Genomic DNA, 18,560 nt, shown 5'->3' with positions numbered 1-18,560 from the left:
TCCAGGGCCCGCGGCCCAGACAGGTGAGCGCAGCGTGGGGAGGGACGGCGGTGGGCGGAGGGAAGAGGGAGCGCGAGCCGGCCCGTGGGGAGTCGCTGGAGACCGGCGTGCGGGCGCGCCCCCTCGCGGGCAGGTGCGGCGTGGCAGCCGCTCCGACTGACGCCGCGGGGTGTGGGCTGCGAGAGCGGCGGGCGGAGCCAGGCACCTGGCCGGGAGCTCCTGTCCGCCCCTGAGACCGCTGTGGGCCCCTCGAGGTCTGGAGGTGGGGCGACGACACTTAGTGCCGCCTGCGAGAGGGCGGTCTGAGAATCAGCCCGAAGGACGCGAGGGCTTCGGGAAGCTCTGTTCGCCTCTGAACTCTGAAGCAGCCGGGTCACTTTTGACTTCGCCAGGGCTGGAGTTCAGGGTAACAGCTCCAAGTGCATGATGCCACGTGGAAAGCTGAAGTACACCACCTGGATTCCACGCTGGGTTCCGGTTTCCATCTGCGTTTTAGGACGCCATTATCTTTTCAGCAGCCTTTCTATCTGATGAGCCTCGGGGCACACAAGTCAGTGAAATTTCTGCCCAGTGATGTGGCTTCTTATTCTTGGTTTCCGATTAGTAACTAACTACCTGGCGATTTCTGGCTTGCTCATGAAGACAAGGGGAAAAAGCAACAGGAACAATACTTGTATAACAGATTATTAGCTGAGGAGAAACCAATTTCTGACCTTTTACGCAAATAAGCAAAAAGCAACAAAACGCCCAGGGGGAAAAAGTAGCTTGCATAAATGGAAACATAAGGAACAAAACAGAGCAGCAACCAGTTCCGCCTGGTTACACAGAAGTGTGCTCCCACAGTCTCGGTTGGCAGAACATAACCAGGAGGTTCCCAACAATTTAAAGCCTTTTCAAGGACTTCAGCAGAATCTGTTGCAGGCCCACAAACGCCTGGGAACAATGTTGGAGTTCTTATTAAAGTGACAATTCATTCTCACCATCCTTGCGTATAAACCGGATCACTCAGCTCAGGAGTGGACTGTTTTTATTTGGTTTACTTGTTCCCTGGCTGACCTGGTAGGGGTTTTGACTGAGGGGCAATGATGCCATGGTTTATAGTAATGGATTTTTCCCTTAGTGTCATTTTTACAGTGGGTTAGGCAAACTGATCATTTAGCTGTTCGATCTTCCTAAATCACATTCACATCACTCATCTCAGGTGCCTAATCAATAAAAATAAAATACCAGGTGGGTGGAGGTGGTTGTAGACCTCAGCTTGGGTCTCAGCAAAGACTTTTTTTTTTTTTAAGATTTTATTTATTCAACAGAGAGATCACAAGTAGGCAGAGAGGCAGACAGAAAGAGTGGGGGGAAGCAGGTTCCCTGCTGAGCAGAGAGCCCAATGCCTGGCTCCATGGGGGGGCTTCATGGGGGGCTCCATGCAGGGCTCCATGTGGGGCTTGATCCCAGGACCCTGAGATTATGACCTGAGCTGAAGGCAGAGGCTTAATCCACTGAGCCACTGAGCCACCCAGGCATCCCAAAGACATCTTGTACTACATGAAGTCATCAGTTTGAGACACTCCTGTGAACATCAGAAAGATTCTCTTACTTGAATTTAAAGAGCTGAACTCTGGAAGAACATTGATTTACTACCTACTTCAGTAAGCCAGTGGATTCTTTCTGTGATACATTACCAGCACCCCCCTCCCAAGTCAAGACTTACTGGTGTTTGTGTGTGTCTTTTGTGGTTTGGTTTGGTTTGGATATGTGCTTATCTCTTCTTGCATTTTTTCGCTAACTTATGTTTTAGTCTGTCACAAGTTACACAAAAATAAGTGCTATAAGAAACACATCAAAATCCTGCACTTAGCCCTGAATTGGCTATGTGTTTCAAACTTAATGCGGTGTCTGGAACAGGGTGAGCTGTTGCATGAAAATGCGGTGGGGGACAACATCTGTTAAATGCCACATACCACCATGTTGCACTTTGTGCTGTACTTATCACAGAGAAGCCATCTGTCTGGAGTTCCCACACCCATCTCAGAATCTCTCCAAATAATCACGGTTCCCTTTTCCAGGGGGCCTCCTGATGCCATTACCCGCTCTGTTCCTGCCTTCTTTGAAAACTCAACCCTCTCTTCTCCCAAAACCATCTCCATTCAGGGCCTCCACCCCAACAAGGACATTCAGGGCTGATTCTGAAAACGTCTTCCCTTGACATCTCACCCTCCCAAATCTATTGTCATACCTTTCGTTCACCAAAGATAATAAATGTGCCATTGTTTTTTTTTTTAATCTTTGTTTAACCAGCTTTATTAGTCTTTGTTGCCTATAAATAAACTTTCCAGGTCACAAAATCAAATTTACCTATTATTATTTTTTAATCTGTTGTTCTGCACATCTGATCATTTTCCTCTTGGCTTACCCACTGACCTGGTTTTTCTCATTCCCCTTGACCAGTTCTTTTGTCTTTGGCTGATTTAAATTCTTCCTTCCTCCCAAACCATCCTCAAACTTTTCTTTTCCCAAAATTTTAGGCCACGACCTTTCCAACTCTCACAGCCCTCATTTATTGTCATCTCCAACAAGGTGATCAGGAATATATGCCCTTGACCTCTGCCCTAACTTCCACCAGTCCATTCTCAATGGTATCTGCACATTTCTTTTGGAATGCTCTGTATTAGATCATCATGTCAAACAAGCTTCCTTTCAAAGTTGCCTGTTCTCAAATTCTTCTCTTACTTGCATAGCTTCAACATCTATTCTTTCCTGTCCCTGTCATCACTGCCCAAATCATAGTTCCTCAGTCTTGTCAACTCATGGTTTTAATTCCACCTTCTCAATTCCTACTGCTCTGCTACCGGACTCTCATTCACATCTGAATCAGTCTCTGAACCACTCTGTCCTAGTTCTGTTCTAATTTCTCCACTTCACTGGATTAATCTTCCCTTACACTGCTTCACACCCACCCCTCCCTTGCTCAAAAACCTTTAACAGATTCCCCATTTCTACACTAAATGCCAATACCACTTCCTTCCCTAACCACCATCCCCATCACACCCTGAGCTCGCTCTCCTATCCCACTTTCCACTTTTTATTTCTAGAACTCCTATTTCAAGCCAAATATGAGTCAAGTTAAAATTTGTGTATGCTCTAATATAAAAGTTGTTCACTTTCTCCAGAACATCTTGCAAATCCCCACTTTCTGCCTTTGTTCTTGGAACTCTATATGCTGATTGACTTCCCTGGTCCTGAGCTGTTGAATTCCTTCTTTCTGATGCCCCAGTTGAGGTCTGCCTCCTCGGTACAGCCGGTTCCATGGCCCTGGCTCCCAGCCAGCTTGTCCTCTGAAGCTCTCCAGGGCTTCTGGGTTTGCATTCATCTGGCCTTTAACATAGAGTGGGTGTTATTTGTTTTTGCAAATTTGTCTCTTCAATCTGATATGAATTACTTGTTTTCTCCTTCTCTATAGGGTATCTATAAAGTCTGACCATTGATTATCTTCCTTGTTTACAAATTGCAGATGTTCTTGATGACCTAATGTGTGAGCCTTCTGAACTCGATAGGCATCATGCTTATCTCTTCTGCTGCCACATTGCTTCACACGTAGGCATTCCAGGGGCTTCACAATAATTCCTCATCGCCAAACTGTTCTATGTGATGCCTTAGGAATGAATGAAACAAAATATGCAATGACAGAATTTGGAGAAAAATAAAAATAGGGTTAAAAAGAAACATGAATTCTCCTTTTTCCAGCAAATTCCGGTTTTGTTTCTCTTATGAGGCTGCTTCCACCACCCATGCATAACTGTTCTGTTACAAATCATCTTTCCAGGCACAGCTCGGAACCTCACTCCCCCGGAACCTCACTCCTCCGGAAAGCTTTTCTTGACCCTCCCACCCCTTAGCAGTCAGATGGAACTGTAGCACTTACTGCTTGTTCTGTTGTTTCTGCTTTGCCTCGATTCCTCCTCTGACAGTGAACTTCAGGGGGCAAGAACTGTGTCTTGTTCCTGCACCACAGTAGGTAGTACCCAGTAAGTATTTCATAAACACTTCTGAATAAAAAGAGGTAACAGTGGCAGGCAGCGTCTGATTGCTTACCATCTGCCGAGCATTGCACTAAGCTTCTTATCTGCATGGTTTTATTTAAATCTGACAACAACCCCATGAGGAAGGTACATGATTTCCCCCATTTCAGATGAGGAACCTGAGACCTGGAGAGGTTAATTAATCTGCCCAAGGTCAAAAGGGAAGTGATGGTTTTGCTCCAGGCCTAGGTGTCTAGATTCATGCTACACCAAATGGAAAATGAACACTAACCATCTTACCACCTGTATATTTTATTTTTATTATTTTTTTAAAGATTTTACTTATTTATTTGAGAGACAGTATGAGCAGGGAGAAGGGCAGGGGGACAAACAGACCCCCTGCTAAGCAGGGAGCCCCATGCGAGTCTTGATCCCAGGACACTGGGATCATGACCTGAGCTGAAGTCAGATGCTTAACCAACTGAGCCAACCAGGTGCCCTCATCAGTATATTTTTAAAGTATCCCAGTAATTTTAATGTGAAGCTGGGTTGAGAGTCACTGGTATAGAGTAACGCCAAACGCCTTCAAAGTGAAACTTTTAACGGAACTTGGATGATAATGGAATGGCTACTTTTTGTGACTGAGGCCCAGTGTTCTCACAAAAAACCTAATGATGCTGGCCTAGGAATATATTATGAACCATGCAGGGACAGAGGAACCCACAAAGCCCACAAAGATAAGGTAGGAGGAAGATCCCAAGGAAAACCCCATCATTAAAGAATTGGTTGAAGATGGGTAGCTTGATCCTTATGCACAATCTAAAAGAAGCAGCTACCATTAGAACTGGGGAGATGAACTGTGGCTTAATTAAGAACTATCCTGTGTTGGGGTGCCTGGGTGGTACAGTCAGTTAAGCAACTGACTCTTGGTTTTGGCTCAAGTTGTGGTCCCCTCCTGCACATGCTCTCTCTCTCTCTAAAATAAGTAAATAAATCCTTAAAAAAAGAGAATTACGCTGTGTCAGTATGAGTGAAATGACATCTCATTTAATTTATACCTCCCCTCGTTCGAAATATACCCACAGGCTACAAGAAGCAATTATCTGTCCTTGAAATGGGGATGTAAAAAAAGATGCAGCCATGTTGTTCCAAGTATCAAATGAGAAAATAAGGTGCAGTCTAATGCAATACAAGAAATATCAGACCTTGATTTTCATGTAGAAATAAAGATGACTCTTATTCTTTCAAAGACTGTTACGTATGGGTCAAGTTATGATACATACGTTATATCTGTCTTGCATAACAAGCAAGTTCCTCTGTGTGTTAGAATTTTGTGTTTATCTTATCCATCTATCTAGGAGCTGCAGACTTCACCCTATTAACACGGGCTATAATAAACTATAATATTCAGCTTCAAATAAAAATGTTTCCCTCAAATATGAGAACTAAACAATTAAGGAGACAGAAAATGCAGTGTTCTCCAGTGGGATGCTATTTGCAGACCCTGTGAGATATACAGTAGCTACTCAAAATAACTTGTGGCCTTGAGAAAAAACACAGGGACTTTCTTTTACATAAATTCTTTTTTTTTTTCCTTCACCCTCTCTCTTACCACTCAGGTGCCCTGAGGGACAACCTGCAGATCAACTGTTCTTTGATTACTTGAATAGATTCTACTGAAGAGCAAAAGAAACAACTAGAAATTTGACACAGTGGTTCATCTCATTTGCCAAAACAAAATAAGAACTCTTCAGAATTTATCGAACAGTATGTTAAGAGTCTTTACTTTTTAGAGTAAATATGACACAATGGATAGCTTTAGAACAAGCTAACATTACTAGGATTCAGACATGTGCAACTGGTACAGTTCAGTAGTGCATACACGACTCAAATGAACGTACTATGGGCCAGAAACTTAAGTTACAAAATAGAGTCAATATTACAATTAATACAGATCAGTAAGTAAAAACCGCTGCTTCTGATTCTGCACACTTTAAAAAAAAAAGCCAAACAAACATAACCTTTACACAATAACTGAAATTATGCATTTCTACTCTGAGTATCCTACATACACACAGAAGTCTAAAAAGTTATGGTCACATTTTGGTTTTGTTCCAGTGATGCACAATCACATGAAATGTTCTATCCGTTTTGTGTAAAAGGGACATATGGCCGAAGTGCAACAGCTGCTAAGTTAAAAATATTTCCATAAAAATGTTTAGACGAAAATAATCCCAAGCATCCTGATGTTTAGGATTACTTTTGAGAGTCCTTACAAAGAGTCCTTATGAACAGTAGAAATAGAAGCAGTTAGGAAATTTCAGTGTATTTTGTCTTTTTTTTTTTTTTTTCTTTTAACACAAGTAAACAAATACTGGATTTAAAGTGCAGCTTCTTTCTCCTCTCCCTTAGATTCTCCCTCCCCTGCGAAGACCAGTTCTGTTAGACTCTCCACGGGAGGCTGGACACAAACAGAGCCACAGTCAAGTCTGTGTATCTCGAAAGTCGGTGATGGCCTTCCACAGTGCGCAGAGCATCCCTCCCCTGTTTAAGACACAAGAACACGGGGAAGAGAACACCTCATTTGAAACACTGCTCTTGACATCTACAAGTGACCTTCGCCTGGCGCCGCTCTGATCAGAACACGGAGATCCCAAAGTCTTATCGGTCCTCATGTAATTCCTTCTGTGTTTTGTCATTATCCCTCCCTGCCTTTCCTTTCCATTCCCCCAGACTACCAGTTCCCAAAGCATCATTTCAGGTTTTTAGCACATTTGAAATGGGTCTTTACAGAATTCTGTGTGAGTCACTTATACATGTGCTTGGCCTGATAGAGAAAACTATGATAAGAAACTGTATCACATTATACATGTTACAGGATGGCAAATGGGAACCTGTCCTATTATTTCTAATAATTATGGTATAATCATGAACTAAATGAGAGCAGTTGCTTAAGGCAGCTTAAAAATAACTGCATAGCCTCAGTCTACTTTATTATCAAGAAATTCTTTGAGTTGATTTGCATTTACTAATATAGAAATTTTGGTTATAAGAGTACCCAGTAATAGCCTGGGGAAACAAACTCCGTTTACGCAGAGCAAATGTGAACCACAGAATGAGCCCCAGGACCGCTGAGATGGTAAGGGCTGGGGAGGGGTCCAGCCAGGCAGGACAGGATCCCAGACTTCTCAGCCCAGCGCTCTTTCCACCAAGAAAAAGGGACATAAAGAAAAGAGTGGTACCTTAGTCTGAGGCATTTTAAATCATCACGTGTAACATAGTAGAGAACATCCTCTAGTGAATAATCCTCAGCCAAAAACTGTGGAGAAAGTAAAACATGCACAAAAGTAAGACATTTTATATACACCTTTAATAAATAATAAACTCTATTCACAATATAAATGGCAATAATTTACAAATGAATCTAAAAGAAAATCTACTAAAAACATAATCTTCTGGAGTGATTAGGAAAAAGTCCCCCCATTACAAAACAAAGTATACATCCATATGACTTCCAAATGCATAAAGATCACAAGCAACACAATTTCTGAATGGCCTACTAATGAACAGATAAAACTCATTTGTAATTACATCTGCTCTTTGTAAGATAACGTTTGTATATTTTTTAACTTATTGAAATTCAATTAGTTAACATAGAATGTATCATTAGTGTCAGATGTAGAACTCCGTAATTCATCAGTTGCATTTAACACCTAGTGCTCATCACAAAACGTGCCCATCACCCAATTACTTCATCCGCTCCCCTATAAGGTTTATATTTGAGAGGTTTTTTGCTGTGTAGCTTTATTTTTCTCAAGTGGATAAAAAGTGTTCCTGAAAAGGTACTGTTTACACTTAATTTCTGAATTTGTTTTTCACAGCTGATAAAAGGTATTTTTAAAATAATTACTATAAAATTAGAGTCCTGAATTTAAACTGAAGCTTTAATTTTAAATAAAAAAAGGCAATGATTTAGTGGATCATCAATTACTACTCTTTAATTGTGACTTGAGTCTTAGTTTGAGAAATAAATATTTCAAAGAACTTGAATGGACACATCATTCTCCATAAGCAAGAGAGCGGTTTAGATAGCAGTAACTTGTTCAGAGCATATTTCTAAGGAAACCCTAAATTCTATTTAGTAGCCCAATGAATTATCAAGTAAAGAGGAAAAAACCTTTATTCTTTGTTATTTAAAAAATTTAAACATAAATCTAAAATTAATGTGATATTGTATTGGGGCCCTTTCTATAAAATAATAAAAATATAACCTCTTCTTGTGTGTATGTGTGTATACATGTATGTAATCTTCAAACATAAGTGCTACTCCTCCCACCAATTTCCCAAAGTCTGTAAGGAGTAGAGAGGAATCAGGTCATTATAGATTTAGAAAGTGTTCCTGACACAAGTAACTAGATCTATTTTATTAAATATTAATAAATAGCCACTGCCCAGCAGAGTCTAATAATGTTGTGAGAGAACTAAAGAGTTAAATAAAAGAGAGAATTAGAAACTTTACAATTTTTGGTTTTGTCTTGATTTTTCCACTCTTCCTTATTATATTCAAAAATATAAAAACTCCTTAGAGGAGTCTTGGACCACAGATCTTTTGCCTGCTTCACTGTTTTGCACATACGGCATCCCAGTTCCCGAATGATTTTTCCCTCCTCACCTGCCCCTCCTCCATATACATACAGATGGCATGGTTTATTCCTACATATGCCTTTAGACTCCAGCTCATTCACCAACCTCTTCCTCTCTCTGTCTCCAAACACCTGATAACCTCTCCTTCATAGAGCTTATCAGGGTATCATTACACTTTATCTGTGGAATTATTTGACGACCACCTGCAGGCCCTAGTCTGCAGGCTGCAGGAGGGCTCACCAGTGTATAAGCCCCGCGCCTCACACACCACACCGTAGGCACTCAACATTATGGAGTGAAAGAAAAGCTGGTCCCACGGATAGTTTTCTTTACCCGACTTATAGTGTCTTCATCAGCTCCCTTATCTCTCAGCCACTCAGTAAGCTCAGACTCTTCAGTATTTGTGCCAGGAGAATCCCGGGGGCATGCAGGCAATCCAGGAATATCTGGGACAGAATTGGGGAGGGAGGGACATTCTTAGCTTCTCTTCACAGAGGCCATCTGGGACCCTCCCAGGCCACAGACATTTATTAATACTTTAAAAGATTTTGCTCTGTCAGAAAATAACAGAAACAATTGAGATTGGCAATATAAATATAAACAAAATGCTTAAAGACTACTAATAAATGGAGGGGCAGAAGTAATAATGTAATGATATCCCCACCTCATACTTTTATATCAAATCTATAGTTGCTCTGAATTCAAAGAAATATAGTTTCTTTGAAACAATTCTATAGTTTCACCAAAATCGTACTGTGGGTTTTTCATGTGACAAACATGAGCATAATTAGCAGAAAACCATATGATCATATAATAATCTCTTTTTTCACTATTTGCAATAAAATAGAAAAAACCCAGAATATAAAGAATACAAATGTAAAAATGACCAAAAATAGTCTTTTATTGTAGTAATCTCATTTGAAAATTAAAATAAAGACCAAAAAGTGTTAGAGCCATATTCACCTCAAATAATTCTCAAAAAAAAAAAGACCATGAATCATCTTATATGAAATCAAGTTATATTTTGCTGCTACTAAAAACTGGATATTTCTTTTTTTAAAAGATATTATTTTTACTTATTTATCTGAGAGAGAGCACATGAGAGGGGAGAGAACAGACTGAGAAGCAGACTCCATGCTGAGCAGGGAGGCCCATGAAGGACTCAATCCCAGGACTCCAGGATCATGACCTAAGCCAAAGGCAGTCGCCCAACAAACTGAGCCACCTAGGGACCCAAGAATTGGATATTTCTTAAAAGCAATTTCTGCTTGTAGTCATGGTACAAGTGATGGGTGTCAATTAAGCCATGAAATAAAACTTTCCGTTAGCTTTCTCCCCTTTCTGTGGCAGCCTCGTTTAATAGTATCACTTAAAAATTTCTGCTATTCACCTATTGGTTGGGACTTAAGCTTCAGGTGTTTAATTTCTTGGTCTTTTTCTTCAATAGCTTGATGAAGGAGTGCTTGTAATTCTTTTTCTTTCCGAACCAATTCTTCCAGTAATCTGTAGAAGAAAATTATATTGGTTGACAGGATAATAAAGCTGGAGCAGCCGGAGTGACCTTCTAGATCTGAACTTCTCAAGTTACAGGGAACACAGAATCCCTGGGATTTTATTGAAATGCAGATTCTCATCCAGTAATTTTGTGGATAGGTTTGAGATTCTATATTCCTTTTTTTTTTTTTTAAAGTATATTATTTATTTATTTTTTTAGTTATCTCTATACCCAATGTGGTGTTCGGACTCACAACCCAGAGATCAAGAGTCACACACTCTTCCAACTGAGCCAGTCAGGCGCCCCACGATTCTGAATTTCTAATCAGCTCCCCCAGGTGATACTCATGTTGCTGGTCCACAGACACTCCCACCCCCCGCCCCATGTTGAGTAGCAAAACTTGAAGACTTGTACTTCCAGACAAGAATTCAAAACTACCACCTCAATTATCTGCCCAAATCTTCAGAGATATTTTGTTTCTTTTTATCACTGTAAATGGCAAATAAATAAAGTAAAATAAAATATATGATATTAACAAAGCTATATTTTACATGTGTGACTCTTCATCAAAAAAGTTGATGATATGATATAATAATCAATGCAAAGCAGAAAGGCAATCTTTTTTTTTTTAACTGAAAATTTGATAGGTGAGGTACCCTATAGTACTCAGTAAATGGTAATGGTTGTTGCTAGGATTGTTGAGGATGTTACTATTATTCCTCTCCCTTCTAAGGGGACTGGTGAAGTGAGTAAAAGGATAGCTGCATTCCTGGTACATTCATTTCTTTGTTGGCATCTTCTGTATTCTCCAAAGAAACAAAGAGAAACTAACATATCATTTATATCAGAATTCTCATTCATGAAAGATTCACTATGCAACTAAGAGCCAACTGGTGTCCTACTCACCATTTCTAACACTACTCTCTGAAAAAATATTTCCAAATAGAAAGGGAGATGCTCTGATTTTTATAGAAAATGATCATTGGGTAACTTGGATTCAGAATTTAAAGTTAAGGTACAGAATTATTCATAAGATCATCAGGATAAATTGTTGCATGCCCTGCAGTTCTTAGCCAACTGTATTTGTTTCATTTTTTCAGTATGGATAGATTTAACTTGGGACCAGATTCCATTCCAAAAGTTTGTTTCTGTTTCAGTTGGCATGTTTGAAGGCAGCACAGGCCCAACTGAAAGATAGCCCTGGGCTTGAACCTTAGTTCAGCCCTACACTTCCTGTGTTAACTTCAACAAATCACTTAACACTTTTAGCCTTCAATTTTCTCATCCATGGAAAGGAAAAGTAAAACTTCCCAAAAGAATGACTGTGAATGTTCAATGAGACAGCTATAGCTAACATGCCAAGGACAGTGCCAGACCATCAGGGAAGGCCATCCTGTCCCCAGCCACAGATTTGGGCCCAGGGCTCAGGAGGCTGCTCCTTTCCCACAGGGCAGAGATGGGGAGCCCTTAGGAGAAAGGACTGTGTAGAGTGGGTAGTAGAAGCAGGACAAAAAGGAAGACTCTTGAGAGGCAGCCAGAGAAGGTGGTTTGAGAAAGATTATTTAAAGATAAGCAGAGTTAAGCAGCACACAATCTGGTGGATTGAGCACGAACTGAGGGCCAGAGGAAACTAGAAGATCAAAGGAGATGTTTATCACTCCAGCAAGAATGATATTCCAGGAAATGGACAGCAAGCTCAGCATGAATTTTTAAGTTGGCAATTTCTCGGTCTAGTATGTATGTCTTCCTTGATGATTTACATGTATGGAATATTTATTATTTTTTTCAAAGAACACAGTGACTTTTTCTAGAACTTAACCTATGTGTATCGAGACTATATATTTTCTTTTTATCTTTAAAAGCCAGACTTAACCTTAGAAGCAGAGCTCTGACAGGCCACTTCATTTGTCCCAAATCCAGCTCTCAAAAATTATTTATTTACCCAGTCCAAAATGAAAAATAAAGTTCAGCTTTATTTTTACTTTGTCTTGCAGTTAAGAGGGAAGTTCTTCAAAATTAAGGTAATTGCCTGCCTCTCTTTTCCAGAAAAATTTGGCAAGCATCTGCTCTGAAGTCAATTTTTTTAACTTAGGTGAGTGGAGGTAGGTAATTCCGGAATCGTTTGATAGATAAGCAGTCAACTCTGCGAGAGTTATATTTTTAGCTAACTCTATTACTATCCTCCAGTACTGTCTCAACCACTGGTGTGAAGTGAATTATTTCCAGAACATGTTATGTAAACATACCCCGAAATATAAGTAAAACATACATTCTAAAGCCACCATGTTATTTTCTCTATCTGGTATTCTTATTGGTGATCTAATAATCAAGAGCTGGATAAACCTGACTGACCTTCATCAGTGATTACCTAAACACAAGCTTAAGATTTCTAACGGGAGAGCTACAGCCTTCTGAAAAACATACTAACATTTCCTTTAAGTTTATTTTGCAATGTATGAACTTTAAAAAAAAATTTTTATTTATTTATTTTAGAGAGCCAGAGGGGGAGAGAGAGAATATGAGTGGGGGGAGGGGCACAGGGAGAGAATCTTCAAGCCGACTCCCCGCTGAGCATGGGGTCTGACGGGGAGCTTGATCTCGGGACCCTGAGATCATGACCTGAGCTGAAACCCAGAGTGGGACACTCAACTGACTGAACTACCCAGGCGGTCCCTGCAATGTATGAATTTCTGTATATCAAGTAATAACTGAAAGTGATACGGACATGATTCGGCTCTCATTTCTGTTGCTTAGTATCAGTACTAAGGCAGCTGCCCTTTTCTAACATCTCGCCATGAGGTGAGTGCTGTGCCTCGCCTCCTTCTCTGGGGGCGACAGGGAGGAGCTGTGGAAGATATTACTAGAAACAGAGAAAGGAGGCTCATAATCCCGTAGACGTCACAGATATAAGGGTAAATATGTAGAGAAAAAACACACGAATGTGGGCTGTTGTGAAAAATACAGGAACACAATAAAGAAACACAGCCAGTCGTAGCCCTTCCAACAGTGATATGGGAAGCAGGCCCTCCGCCCGCGGCTGCACAGAAGAGCAGCCCTCCCGGCCTGCAGAGGGCGCAAGCGCGGCAGAGGACCGGACAGCATGGAAATTGGGCTAACTCCAATGGTCTAAGGGGAAAAGGGAGAGGCTGCAGGCAGCAAAGCAGGTTCTATTGACACAAGCCAGGGTCTATAGACAGAAGGTTTGAAGGCCAGAGAAACAAATATACCAGCTCATTGGTAAATAAAGTAGCTTTATTGCCTTTATAATTCTGACCATGGGTGGAGGAGGAGTTGGCGACAAAACCAGATGGAGTGAACATTCATCCTCCAGAGATCAGAGAGGGGTATAAAAAACAACTCCATCTAGAGCTGGGTGACAGTAAACTAAAAAACAGCTAAAGTTAACACCTACTACCAAGGTTGATGTATTGCTTGAGAAGAGGAGGCAATGAGGATTTCCATGGAAGTCTCAGAGGAGGAAAGACACAAAGTCTTCCACTAAATAGTAGAGACGCCAACTAAGAGCTGGTTTTACCAGGACAAGATTAGGATCTGGAAGTCCAAAAGCCATTTTCCCCTTACTCAGGAAGATTTCTCTATGCAAAAGGTAGATGATATAAATGGATTTACTCAATCATGCAAACAAAATTCATGTTTCTGAATATAAGATGAACTTTGTACTACTTGTACTAAGCTTGGTATTCAAGCTTAACTTTAAAAACTTAAACTTATGACAAGAAGTAAAATATGTTCTATCTTCCTGGTGAGCAAGATTTTTAAGTAAATATTTGAACAACCGGTATTGATTCACTCCAAAAAAAAAAAAAAAGGTTTTCACTATAAGCCCAGAGTTGTAAAGTCAGTTGATCACATGTCAACTGCAGCCAGCCCAGGAAGCTATAAATCATAGACTCAGAACTTGAACTGTGCCAACATCTGTAAAGAACAGGAAATATTTACTCTTCACGTAATAACCTGATCATGTGGATTTTATGTCACCAAATTCTCAAAGGAAAATAGAAGTCCAGATATGACAGAACATATTCAAAATAAAATAGGATCATAAATGCAGTCAACTTATCATCCTTTCAAGGTTTTTTGTTTGTTTGTTTGTTTTTTAAAGAAAAGTAAAGCTTCAGCATCACTAAGTTTACTCTCAAGAGCAGAGATCTTCCTCTTCTAAGAGAACTTGATATTCCAAATCACGGGTTTTCAAGAACATGGATTTTCTGTCTTTCTGCTGTTTTCTGGGATGGTACACACTGCTCTGAGTCTGTGTCCAAGACAGTCTCTGAAGTTACAGCTACTTCGAAAATCTCACTGTACTTGGAGAAAAAGCAGGGATCAAAGAATGCTGCCGAACAAGGCTTGAATTTTTAGAAACAGAAAATGATTTTGACTAAAGAGACTAAGACAAATCTCTCTTGTTTGATAAAGAAAGATATCAAACCAAGTTTATGTGAATAGGATAAAGTGATGAATCATTTTGTATTCTCTGGATCAAACTTTATTATTATTATTGAAGGTCGGGGGAGAGAGAGAGGCAGAGGAAGAGAGAAAATCTTAAGCAGGCTCCATGCCCAGTGTGCTGGACCTCACCACCCTGGGATCATGACCTGAGCCAAAATCAAAAGTTGGATGCTTAACTGACTGAGCCACTCAGGTGCCCCATCTGTGGACCAAACTTTAAAAAAGACCCTAAACACATGCACTTATATAAAAGTAAGGGAAAGAAAGCCCATCCACGTCAGAATAGGACTTACCTATTAGTTTCTATTTTCATCCTTCCAAGTTGCACATTGAGGGACCGGTGGGCATTTTGGGAGTCGTGGGATACAGTAGAACTGAGTGTGCTCACCCCTGAGGTAGCTACAGCATCTTCAATGACAGCATGAGGTCTTCGGATAGTTTGGTTCGAAGGCCGTTCCTCATGGTCATCTTCTGCCTCCAAGTCTTCTTGATCAGCGGTATCGCTCTCAGATGCGAGGCTGAAGTGTGGCCTCAGTTCTGTGAGGCATAACATCAACAACAGTGTTAATAAAATATGACTGATTGCTTTAATTTCTTCTGACATGAATGTCCTCTTCCCTGCTATTAGTAAGATATGTATTCCAAACTGGTTTTCCAAATGTAGGCATAGATTTCTGGGCACTAATTTACAGTTTTTCTTCCAGTGAATCTAAAAATTCACAGGATCTCTTGACTCAGAACGACCTAATTCAAATAAGAGAAAAATGGCCACACCACACAGAAGACGTGGGAAAGAGTGCCTGGGTGCTCAGTTGATTAAACGTCTACCTTCGGCTCAGGTTGTGATCCCAGGGTCCTGGGATTGGGCCCCATGTCAGTCTCCCTGCTCACTGGGGAGTCTGCTTCTCTCTCTGCCTCTCCCTTTGCTTGTGCACGCTCTCTCTTTTTCTCTCAAGTAAACAAAATAAAATAAAAACGATATGTTGGGGGGAGGATGCCTGGGGGTTCAGTGGGTTAAGCAATGGCCTTGGGCTTAGGTCGTGATCTTAGGGGCTTGGGATCAAGCCCTGCATCAGGCTCCTTGATCAGCAGGGAGCCTGCTTTTCCCTTTGCCTGCTGCTCCCGCTGCTTGTGCTCTCTCTCTCTCTGACAAATTAAGGGGGAAAAAAAGATATGTGGGAAAATGCTAAAATCAGAAAGGCAATTATGTAAAAACCTCTTAATATAAACATTTGTTTATACAAGTAAAATTCATGTTTTAATATTATATAATATCAGGCAACTATTAACTCATTTAGAATGAGGAAAATGAGATATAGTGAGATTATCTAAATAAAAGAAAATTCACAGAATACTTTTTGCCTGTAATGGTCAAAGTGTAAGGGGATGGAGGAGGTCCTGAAAATGCCACATGTGCTTATATTCACTCTAATAAGACTGTTTTTGACTACTGGATTCTTAGTGTGAGTCCTTCTCTACCCTGTTGACTAATCACTGAAATTAACAGTGCAAATGTTATAAGTCTCCCACTTAAATATGTCGCATGAGTTCATCTGCATGTCACTTAACAACTGGGATGATATCTTCCCAGAGAAAACAATAATATAAATTGTGATTATGGTCTCAAAATGAACTAGAAAAAGGAATTACACTCATAAACTAAGTGAAGTCAGGGTAGCAGAAATACTGGATCTTGACTCCCTATGCCATGACACATGATGAAAACCATGGAGAGTTTCTGTCAAAGAAAGGCACAGTCATACAACATTTTGCCTTGATATCCTGAGGGCTCACAGACTCCCTGAAGCTTGTTCAGAGAGTCCATGAACCCACATGTTAAGAGCCCCTGAGTGGGGAGATGGCTCCAGGGGTAGTGATAGAAGACCCAATCACACCCCCAATCTAGCCACCAGGGCAAGGCAACCAAAGGCTGACTAATTAACAAATTCTCTTTTCTTTCCTCACCTTACTAGATCTGTGTATGGTATTTTCCTCTAAATCTCTGGCAAATACTTCTCTACAGATCGTTTTCTTTTTTTTTTTAAATCTACCATCTGCCCCTTTAAAGCTGGAACCTGGAATTCTATCCTTCACTTTTTTATATTTCTATTTACTATAGCTAAGCTCATTGAATTCTATCAAGGTTAAGTACTTATAACCTGTGAACGACCAACTATATTTCAAGACTTGATCTGGTTACATCCAATACCTCCTAGATATTCTTTCTGGGCAGGTATTTTAGATTCAAACATCTAAAAAAAAAACCCCTCATCTCTTGCTCATAACAAAAGTCAGGGTGTCCTTCAGGGGCCAGGTTTATGCAGCTCTGACTTCCTTCATCTCTCTTTATTAGGTTTCTCACTTCTCATTGTAGCAAAAAATGCATGACATAAAATTTACCACTGTCACTGTTTTTAAGTATCCAGTTCAGTAGTGTAACTTACTTTCTAGAGCTAGTTTTAAAGTTGCAAACTTTTTGTAAGTTTCATCTTTCAAAACTGAAACTCTATACCCATGAAATACCAACTCCCGATTTCCCCCTACCCCCTGTCCTTGGCAACCCCCATTCTACTTTCTGTTTCTGTGAGTCTGCCTAATACAATACCTCATAAAAGGAGAATCATTCAGTGTTTCTCTTTTTTTGAGACAAGCTTATTACTTCACTCAGCATAATGTCCTCAAGATTCATCCATGTTGTAGCATGTATCTGAATTTCCTTCCTTTTTAGGGCTGAATAATATTCCATTGCATGTATAGACCACATTTTGTTTATCCTTTCATTTGTCAGTGGATACTTGTGTTGGTTCCACCTCTTGGTTTATTGTAACTAATGCTGTTATGAATGTGAGTATGCAAATATCTCTTTGAGATCCTGCTTTTAATTCTTTCTTTGGATATATACCCAGAAGAGGAACTGCTGGATCATATGACAATTCTTGTTTTTTTTTTTTTAAGATTTTATTTATTTATTTATTTGAGAAAGAAAGAACACAGAAGGGGAGAGAGAGGGAGAAGCAGACTCCCCGTTGAGCAGGAAGCTCGATGTGGGGCTTGATCCTAGCACCCTCAAATCATGACCTGAGCTGAAGGCAGATGCCTAACTGATTGAGCCACCCAGGCACCCTCGTATGACAATTCTAGTTTTAAATTTTTTGAGGAGCCATTATGCTATTTTTCCACGGTAGCTGCACTGTTTGATAATTTCACCAAGAGAGTACAAGGGTTCTCTTCTCCCTACATCCTTGTCCTTTATCTCTTAAGGTTAACAAAGTCCCACCTCTACTCTGCTTTCTACATTATCTCTTTCCAAAATTCCATTTCCTAACTCATCTACAGAAGGGGAAAGGGCTCAAAATCAGGGGTTTTAGTGCTGCAAACCCAGAACCCAGTACAGGGATTAGGGCATATTGGTCTAAGAAATGTTGACAAAATGGAAGAGTTATAATACTAGGATTATTTGTATTTATGAGGGAACCAAATGATTTTTTAAAATTTCACTTTATAAATAACTTAGGGAACCTGAATGGCTTAGTCAGTTAAGCATCCAACTCTTGATTTTGGCTCAGGTCATGATCTCAGGGTCCTGAGATGGCATCGCCTGCATCTGGCTCTGTGCTCAGCCAGGAGTCTGCTTGAGATTCTCCTCTGCCCTCCCTCTTCCCACCCCAACTCTCTCTCTATATATATAAAATAAATTTTAAAATCTTTAAAAAAAAAGAAAAAATAAGAAAGTGCAATTCTAACTTAAGTTAGAACATAAGGTTAGGCCTTTTAAAATTTTCTAAAATTATTCTTAAATTTCTTTTATGGTATCCAAACTGAAATTTTAAAAACAATTAAAAAGTTTTGTTGTGCTGTTGACTATTATCTCACGTTTGGGGAGGGAAACGTTCTGATATTTATTATTATATTTAAATACCCCTTCTTATAGCCCT

General features: G+C 40.2%; 1 protein-coding gene across 4 annotated transcripts in view; it reads right to left on the bottom strand.

Annotated features, from left to right (window-relative positions):
- Positions 1 to 5,778: 5,778 nt before the first annotated feature.
- The window catches only part of MAP3K5 (mitogen-activated protein kinase kinase kinase 5), a 236,180-nt gene continuing 223,398 nt past the window's right edge, over positions 5,779 to 18,560 (bottom strand). For 3 of the 4 annotated variants that reach the window (XM_044248045.1, XM_044248019.1, XM_044248036.1), the window contains 4 exons: positions 14,919 to 15,162; positions 10,051 to 10,163; positions 8,994 to 9,106; positions 5,779 to 7,335 (listed from right to left, as the gene is read on the bottom strand). In XM_044248045.1, the coding sequence (XP_044103980.1) occupies positions 7,105 to 7,335; positions 8,994 to 9,106; positions 10,051 to 10,163; positions 14,919 to 15,162 (701 nt within the window). In that variant the 3' untranslated portion in view covers positions 5,779 to 7,104. The remainder of the gene's footprint in view (positions 7,336 to 8,993; positions 9,107 to 10,050; positions 10,164 to 14,918; positions 15,163 to 18,560) is intronic. The other variant, XM_044248027.1, reaches the window with a different exon arrangement.

Source organism: Neovison vison, chromosome 1 (genome assembly GCF_020171115.1).
Source record: "Neovison vison isolate M4711 chromosome 1, ASM_NN_V1, whole genome shotgun sequence".
NCBI classification, from domain to species: domain Eukaryota; kingdom Metazoa; phylum Chordata; class Mammalia; order Carnivora; family Mustelidae; genus Neogale; species Neogale vison.
This window is presented reverse-complemented; position numbering and strand designations above follow the sequence as displayed.